The 7,165-nt window shown below is 41.5% G+C and overlaps 1 protein-coding gene across 2 annotated transcripts; it reads right to left on the bottom strand.

The window, feature by feature from the left end:
* Window positions 1–560: 560 nt before the first annotated feature.
* On the bottom strand, window positions 561–6,872 carry SLC35E3 (solute carrier family 35 member E3). Of its 2 annotated transcripts, XM_068998820.1 has the most exons (5): window positions 6,423–6,872; window positions 6,225–6,335; window positions 4,538–4,696; window positions 3,523–3,605; window positions 561–3,062 (listed from the first exon to the last, which is right to left on the bottom strand). In XM_068998820.1, the coding sequence occupies exons 1-5, from the start codon at window positions 6,810–6,812 to the stop codon at window positions 2,876–2,878; spliced, it is 930 nt and encodes a 309-aa protein (XP_068854921.1). In that variant the 5' UTR covers window positions 6,813–6,872; the 3' UTR covers window positions 561–2,875. The 2 variants fall into 2 exon arrangements, with proteins under 2 accessions (XP_068854921.1, XP_068854927.1); XM_068998826.1 differs by lacking the exons at window positions 561–3,062; window positions 3,523–3,605 and adding an exon at window positions 3,086–3,344.
* Window positions 6,873–7,165: the final 293 nt, after the last annotated feature.

Genomic DNA, 7,165 nt, shown 5'->3' with positions numbered 1-7,165 from the left:
TCTACAGTTCCATTTGAACTACATCAATGGTAGCTTTTTAAAGTAAAGAATGCTAATATAGCAGCAAAGCACTGCATGGCAGAAAAGGACCAAAGCCTATCCTGTTACCACAGTTTAGTCATATATAAAGTAAAATGAAAAGCAGAAAGCAAACACCAGGGCATGTATGGTACAGCTCCAATTGCAACAGCTCACACAGGGTGATGACTACACATTGCTGAAGACGGCAAGTCTCTGATTTCTCTTTCAGGAAAGACAAAACTGATTGAAATACACATAGTTAGCAGGAAAACACATTCAAGTGACAAAGCAAAAACTAGAATAAGCAAGTAATTATCAGTAATTTTTATGACTCCAGTTTTACCTCAGGATTTAAAGTTTCCCTCATTTGTGCCACAAATCCAAAATGTTCAAATGCCCTGCCACATTCATATGGAAGAAATCCATGTGGTACCATTTTGTCTTATACACACCTAGACCCCCAAAGTTATGCAATTCAAACAGAAGATGAAAAAAGACAAGAACAACTCCTCTCTTCTGCAATAAGCAGGCATCAGACAAATAATTAAAAATTTATTCCCATCCTACATGTGGTGTCCAAAAAAACAATACATAAAAAGATCTATTTATCCCACAATTACACAAGCCTCCTGGATTTAATATTTTGAACCATATGACAAAGTTCAAGATACTTTATTTATTAGATACAACAAGTAATTCTCAAAAGAGAGTTCTTGAATGCATGAAAAAAAATCACATCACTTAAGTGACTCCCACACACACACCTTCCAGCACCAGATACTTATAATGTACTTTTTTAATGATGCTGTTAACTTTCTCTTGCAGATTTGCTCCTCTCCTTAAGGAGTCTTTTGTATTTCCAGACTTGGTTGTTTAGTTCATTCTACCACTTTATATATATATATTTACATCCATCTCATCTCAAATATTTTTGTCATACAGGCATATAATTCAGTTGTTTTCTAGCTGGTTTTCTGCAGTCTATCTACATCTCGAAAGGACTTGTGCACAGCACAAATTAATGCAAATGGCTTTCTCAGTGTACATACAGAAGGATATGCATCCAGAGCTTGACCATCTGAACACATCTTCCAGTAGTCCAGGCTGTATTTTTAAACTAATTATACAGATCTGTAAAAATGTATTAAAAAAATCATCCTTGGACCAGTACAATGTCCAAGAAACTGTTGGTAAAGATGAAAAATTATTCAGGTATTTGTAACTTTGAAATGACATAGAGTGTTACAGTGTAAACTTAGGTTACACAAAGGAATAACTTTTTCTTAAATCAAGAACTCTGTAACAGAATAAATAATTTACAAACTTGAGAAAAGTTGCATTGTTTCCAACATAAAGACTTCTTACTTCTATTGTAAAAAGCTTAGAGGAACTAATATTATTTCTGTCAGTGGCTGCAAAACTTAAAATACTTGGTTATGTCCACAGAATTCCCCTCTTTAAATCTGATAGAGGTAGATGAAGACAAAACAAACCCCAACATGTAAGGATTAAGATACTGCAATTAAATTCTAACCCTGCAAATCTAGTGAACATATGTTCTCACCAGATTTACAGAAGGCAGTTATTTTTTCTTTCCTTTTTTTAACTAGAACAGCACTGAACTTCTTCCATCCACATTGTCAAAATAAGTGCCTGATACTGTCATAAAATAATTTCAAAGCATTTTTTAAATTAGAGCAGAAGCAGGTCCCACCTTGCACTCTTTAGTCATTCAGATACATTGCCCATGACTGTCTGTTGAGGAAATGCTGCCTCACACTCAGCATTGTCCAGACAGCCCCATGGCCTCTCCCCTAAAACAATGAAAACAGACAAACCTGCAGATCCCACCCAAGGTAACTCTTGGGGAAAGGCGTGGGAGCAAGGGAGGTGGTGCTGAAGGCAAGAGAGAGAACTGGGCAACCTTCACTCCCATTAAAGATGGTGACTTTTCTGAAGCCTTCTCTGAAATATGTTTTTAGCATGGGTGTCTGTGTGCAAGAGCTGCAAAACATTAGGTTACTACCACAAAGCCAGAGATTTTATTAGGCTTACAAGTATTTACAAGATCTTGTGTAAAGTCTTGGTTTTGGCACAGAGAAAATTATAAAACAGTAACAAAATTTTTCAAAGCGTTAATTACTTCATTAATGTCCTGAAAAATTAAAAGTAAAAATTAAGATGAGCTGTTTACATCAGATTTCTTACTTTTCCACAGCTTGGCCTGTGGCTTCAAGTTTTCTCCTTTCCTCTTCACCTGTAATTTTATCTACTTTATCCATCTAAAGATCTATCCCTCTGCTGAAGCCAAACATAGGTAAGAAAGCATATACAAGAAATAGAAATGAGTCTGGCAGCCTTTTTTTAAAATGACTGGACAAAGTATGTTTCCCTCTTCATTGTTCATCAGACAAAAATGAGGAAGCACCACTACATACCAGAATATCTGCATAAAAGTGCCTCCAAGTTTCTTCACAACAGCAATACTGGCTTGATCACAGAGACAGGATTCTTTTTCTTTCTCTCTCTCTGTATTGTAACTGTAGCCATCATGATCTCATTTGGTATGCAAAAAAATATAATTACTTCAGTACAATTTCCACAGCAATTTGAAGTGTGCCTCTTTCTCTTTTAAGTTACTGTTTTAATTTAATGAAAACGATAGGACAGACTGAGATGGCAAAACCCCAGTATTTTACATCCTTCAGTTCGTTTGGTTTAGTTACAGAAAAACAATCCTGGCAGTTAAACTAAAACCATAGATCTAAATGGATGAGGCAATTTTGTGCATTCTAAAATCAATGCATATTTAAATACTTATTTTCCTTCACAACAGTCTTCAGAAACTCTTGCTCTATGGACGCTGGACCAATTTACTCTTATTGCTTTCCTGCTCACTAAGCTTGAAGTGGGTGTAGGCTAAAATGCCAAACAGTGTGCACAAAATCCCAAGGCCTTGGTTAACAGACAACGGATCCTTAAATAAGAGGCACCCTCCCAGGAGGGTGATGCAGAACTTGAAATGTCCAAACATGTTATACCTAGACATCTGTTAAGGATAACAGCCAACACCAGTATTATTTTTTGTAAAAAGAAACACTTGGAATTTTCTTTAGTTCCACACAAAGCATGCAATGGTACACAGTGCTGACTCCAACTCATACGGTTTTCCCCGATCTCTGTGGCTGTATTAACCTCCACCTAAAGCCTTTCACTCACTGTATACTCCAGTCTGATGGATATGCCAACACTTCCTCAAGGCAGCCGAAGCGTGAGATAATATTCCTTGCAGGTATGAAGGTCAGCAAGTTAACAACCATTACCTATACAAACCCCAAACAAAGAAAAAAAATACACTAAACATGAACATGCTTTTCCAGCTTCTTCATTTAAAATAAACCAGGAAGGTTATCGAACAATTTTCCCACATAAATCAGCCCAAATGAATTCCAACATAATTAATCTGGCAACAGGAGAAATAACTAATGTTACAAAGGATACGTGACAGGTGACGTATTTCCAATGATCCAGTAAATGGACAAGTTTACCATAAAGGCTATTATTCCAGACAGCAGTACCATTATCTGTGGATTAATGGACACAGTCAGTAATCTGACTCACTTTTGGCTATTTGTAGATACATTCCAAGTTGTTTATTTAGTTTCATTTACTTTCAAATGCAAAATATCAGGCAGGAAAAACATATGGAGAACAAAAATAGAAAGAGATTCAAATCAGTACAGACCCTGGTGATGTGTATAAGCGGTTCAGGGTATGGTGTCCATAAATCTACACTGACAGAGCCACAGGCCTTTTCTCCTTTACTCTTGGTGAACATTTAAGAGTGATTTGGAAAATCTGGATACTCATTCACATAGAGGTTGTACTCTTCAACTTTGAGATAAAGTCTTATTTATGGTCACAATAAAAACTATTTTAGCAAAATATCTGATTTTATTACTGTCAATACTTGCTATCCCATTCATAAACTGCAGTGCTACAAGAAATGACCCATCACTCAGGGGCACAATCAGCAGTAGTAAGAATATGCCACTGGCTCTTTTTCGGACAGAAAGATACGGAGAGAAGTTACAGTCTTGGTGAAAATGAACTACTAATTCTAGAGAACAACCAATTCAGTGGTTCAACCAACAACAAACAATGTTTCCATCCTTGCACAGAAGAGAAGCTGTGACTGTCTTTCTCTGAGTGGACAGTCAGAGCTAGAACTAGAGAACTTAATACACGAGGGGAAGCTTCTGGATTTTGATAGATTTTCCTGTTGTTCAGATGCCCTTTAAATAGAAACAAGAATAAGGAGATAAATCAATTGACAGACTCATTCCTCTCAGAGAAAGTGGGGCAGACTCAACAAGGGGCTATTTGTCCTGCACATGCCCCTGTCATCTCACCATAGCCAACAGCTGTACAAAAATCTGTTTCACAAAGAAACAGATCTTACTATCAAATTTAACTACCTCAGTGATAGTTAGTTAAATAAAGTCAAAAGCCTTACCACAGCAGAAAGCGTCCAGGGCCCAAATATTCCCCCTTCTCCAAAGACTGGCTCGAAGAAGGGTATGATGAACAACAACATAGCTGAGGACATTGGTGCCTGATAGTACAACAACTGCATAGAGTTTACCTGCAACTCATGCTGCTTAGCACCTACCCACTAAAACCAAAAGAGAAAACTGTTAAACATGAGGAAAAAAACCCCATAAATTGAAAAATCTCAGCAAAAGCAAACTGGCTACTAACACAGAAGGAGTCTCATGTGGACAATACTATTTAAACAGGGTGTTGAGCCTCAACTTTGCCTCACTGGAGGTCCCATGTGTTTGTCTCTTTCAAGTGAAAAAGCCATGAGAGGAGAAAATCGTATGCAGGGGCAGTGAAAAGAGTGCCTAAACTTTCCTATTCCCATAGCCTGGGGTAAAGCATTGTACTAGAGGAAGAACAAAAAGGTAGCAGAGCTGGGAAGAAAATACCAGCTCCCCTTTCTTCTCAACACAAATTGCAGACCCTGTCTGTGTTGGAGCTGAGTATCCTTGCCTAAGCAGGGGCTGGATTCTGTTCCTTTCTTCTTGTTTTCCTGTACATACAAGCTAACAAAATTGGTACACATTTATCTTTCTTTTATCAGTTTATTCCAGATTTAATGGATTTCATTTCAATATTGATTATAATTGACTCTCACTTCAATTTTCAAGGTTGCATGCTTTCACAAATATTACTTATCTATGGCTATGAAGATAGATGTTACAGCCAAAAAGACGCATCTTTATGTTGTGCTGAAGAATGACGTTTAATACTTCTTAAATCACAATAACTGGTGACATGGACTCCAACATATAAACTTGTTCAGCTTTTTTATCTATATAATTTTGCCCAAGTACCATTATTTCTCCAGTACACACATCATCACTTAATGTTATTATGCAGCACCTTTCCTCCCCCTGCCCCAAAACAGGACAAGAGACCATTATTTATCATCTTACAGCCTACGGGTCAAAGAGCCTCACTTTTTTTGGAGGCACAGTACACCTCGTACAAAGAAATTCACGTTTAAATCTATCACATCAACATGACAGGGGTTTCTAATTTAGGAGGCTCTTACAGTCATGGTCAATAACAAATCGGGTGAGCTATTAGTACAATGTTACAGCAGAAAGGGCTGAGGCAGTCCTCGGACATAACAATTTTTTCAACCATAATCATCCAGAAAGGTTGTATGGTGTTTATGTATTAATCCACCCTCTACAAAACCACCTTAGAACGTGTATAGTCGAAACTGAAGAAGGATACTGATAAAATGTAAATAGCTCAAGGATAAACCATGGGATTGAAGGACTAGAAAACATCTTTTCTAGGGAAAAAGCTCAAACGCAAGGCACTTGCTTCAGCAAGGAGAACATCTGGTCCCTCTAGGAAAAAAGGAGTTTTACCGCTAAAGCAATCTTCACCCCTTGAAAGTAATGCTCACGTTAAAGATGACACCCCAATTTTTAGCAGCAAGGACGATCAATTCCTTAATTCTATCAGGGGTTATGGTGGATTATTATAATTTGGTGGGGTTTTAAAAAAACAAATAACGGAGCACGGAGCGTTTCCTGGGAGGCTGGGTGCTCCTTAAAGGCGATCAAACCGAGGGGCAGCATCTTGAAGCCCAACCACCCCAACGCTGCCGCGCCGATACCTACCACTTGGTACAGGGAGGTCACCAGGACGCCCAGGGTGGCGAACGCCATCCCCAGGACGCTGAACTTCACGTCGTAGTAGGAGTTGAGGAAAACACCCAGTGTGATGGGGACCTGTGGAGGTGGACACGGCCGTTTTAGGCACGGTCGTTGCCCTCAGCGTCGCCCCTCCCCGCTCCCCACAGCCCGCCGCCTCCTCACCAGGGTCAGCTTGATCCGCAGAGGGAAGGTCTTGCCGTAAGCCACGCTCTGGATGACCACGATGACCGGCGTGGTCATGGCCTTGGCCAGCTGGTAGGTACCGATGGTGTTGCTCTGCAGGGAGAGGTTGGTGAAGACGACGAAGCCGCAGAAGCTGAGGGCCAGCGGCAGCACCTGCGCGGGCTGGAGGCTCTTGGGGGAGAAGGCGCCGAGTGCCTGGCACAAGTAGAGGCCGAGCCAGGTGATGGCGAAGTGCACCAGGGTGAGGCTGAGGTTGGGGAAGCCCAGCCGCACGTACAGCCACTTGTTCAGGAAGACGATGCAGATGGAGGCGGCCAGATTGACCAGCAGCCCAGCCGCCAGCCGGCCCTGCGCCGGCAGCCAGCCCATGGCTGAGGCAGCCCGGCGGCCGCCCGCGCACCCGCCGGGCCCGCCGCCGCCTCCCCGGGACACGTGGGCTCGCGCCTTCCGGTGGCGCCGCCCGCCCCGAACGGCTCCGCCCGCCCGCCCGGCTCGGGCGGCAGCGAGCGCTGGGGGCACGGCGTGTGTCTGCGTGTCTGTGTGCCGGGGTGTGTGCCCCCAGCTTCTGCCCAACGGCCCCCGATGGGCAGAAACGCACCTCGGCTCCAAGCCACAAGTACCTCTCCACAAACATTTTTACGACAGGGCATTTTCGTAAACACAAGCACGTAACTGCATGTACAGATGTACAGCACGAAGTACATTCTCTGTCGGGTGTCAAA

Source organism: Aphelocoma coerulescens, chromosome 1A, assembly GCF_041296385.1.
Source record: "Aphelocoma coerulescens isolate FSJ_1873_10779 chromosome 1A, UR_Acoe_1.0, whole genome shotgun sequence".
Taxonomy (NCBI): domain Eukaryota; kingdom Metazoa; phylum Chordata; class Aves; order Passeriformes; family Corvidae; genus Aphelocoma; species Aphelocoma coerulescens.
The sequence above is the reverse complement of the archived record's forward strand: the minus strand, read 5'-3'. Positions and strand labels throughout refer to the sequence as shown.